This window comes from Hylaeus volcanicus, unplaced genomic scaffold, assembly GCF_026283585.1.
Source record: "Hylaeus volcanicus isolate JK05 unplaced genomic scaffold, UHH_iyHylVolc1.0_haploid 15282, whole genome shotgun sequence".
Classification (NCBI taxonomy): Eukaryota; Metazoa; Arthropoda; class Insecta; order Hymenoptera; family Colletidae; genus Hylaeus; species Hylaeus volcanicus.
This window is the reverse complement of record NW_026531430.1, coordinates 7,571-8,968: the sequence shown is the minus strand read 5'-3', so window position 1 is coordinate 8,968 and position 1,398 is coordinate 7,571. Positions and strand designations below refer to the sequence as shown.

General features: G+C 49.1%; 1 protein-coding gene across 1 annotated transcript; it reads right to left on the bottom strand.

Annotated features, from left to right (window-relative positions):
* Nucleotides 1-7: 7 nt before the first annotated feature.
* On the bottom strand, nt 8-878 carry LOC128882121 (actin-57B; the record flags this gene model as incomplete). Its single annotated transcript, XM_054133692.1, has 1 exon — nt 8-878. A coding segment is annotated over exon 1 (871 nt), but the record flags the coding sequence as incomplete, so codon positions are not given.
* Nucleotides 879-1,398: the final 520 nt, after the last annotated feature.

Below are 1,398 nucleotides of genomic sequence, written 5' to 3'. Positions count from 1 at the left end.
TCCTTACGGATGTCGACGTCGCACTTCATGATGGAGTTGTACACGGTCTCGTGGATACCGCAGGATTCCATACCCAAGAAGGACGGTTGGAAGAGAGCTTCGGGGCAACGGAACCTCTCGTTACCGATGGTGATGACCTGTCCATCGGGCAACTCGTAGCTCTTCTCGAGGGAGGTGCTGGCGGCCGCGGTGGCCATTTCCTGTTCGAAGTCCAGGGCGACGTAGCAGAGTTTCTCCTTGATGTCGCGGACGATTTCACGCTCGGCCGTGGTGGTGAAGCTGTAGCCTCTCTCGGTGAGGATCTTCATGAGGTAGTCGGTCAAGTCGCGGCCGGCCAAGTCCAGACGGAGGATGGCATGGGGAAGAGCGTAACCTTCGTAGATGGGTACGGTGTGGGAGACACCATCGCCAGAGTCCAAGACGATACCGGTGGTACGACCGGAAGCGTACAGGGAGAGCACGGCCTGAATGGCGACGTACATGGCGGGGCTGTTGAAGGTTTCGAACATGATTTGGGTCATCTTCTCACGGTTAGCTTTTGGGTTCAAGGGGGCCTCGGTGAGGAGGACGGGGTGTTCCTCGGGTGCGACACGCAATTCGTTGTAGAAGGTGTGGTGCCAGATCTTCTCCATATCATCCCAGTTGGTGATGATACCGTGCTCGATCGGGTATTTCAGGGTGAGGATACCTCTCTTGCTCTGGGCCTCGTCGCCTACGTAACTGTCCTTCTGACCCATACCGACCATCACACCCTGGTGACGGGGGCGACCGACGATCGAGGGGAAGACGGCGCGGGGTGCGTCGTCTCCGGCGAAACCGGCCTTGCACATACCGGATCCATTGTCGACAACAAGGGCTGCTACTTCGTCGTCACACATTTTGTTTCTTCTTCGTTTTTATTGCTCTGTAACAGAAATCCCGAGTTTTCTTGGTGCCTTGTTCAGGTTCGTTTCGTGCAATGGTTAGAGACTGGTGGTTAGGTATACTGGGATATTTTGGTTTTTCAAAAGTGTAGCTTTTGAAGCGAAGTTGAAGTGTAGTTCTTCAGAACTAAGTCTGTGGCGAGGATTCGTGATGCATAGTAGTGGTATAGGGGCTTGTTTCAATTTAACTCTCTATAACTCGAATCACGATGTTCTTTTTAGGGCAATTATGCAATAAGGCCGTTGGTAGATGCGGATAGTGGGATATCACTCGATAAATAAATTTTAATAAATACGGATTTTAAAGTAGGAACATCTATATACACTGTCTAAATAAAATGATAGGATAGATGTTTCCAAATAATGTTTCATCGTAAATATGTACACGAATAAACTTTAATACGTGCATGTATTTCTAACGAAAAATTCATTTGTATACATCAATTCTCTCATTTAATTTAGGCTTTCTTCAATA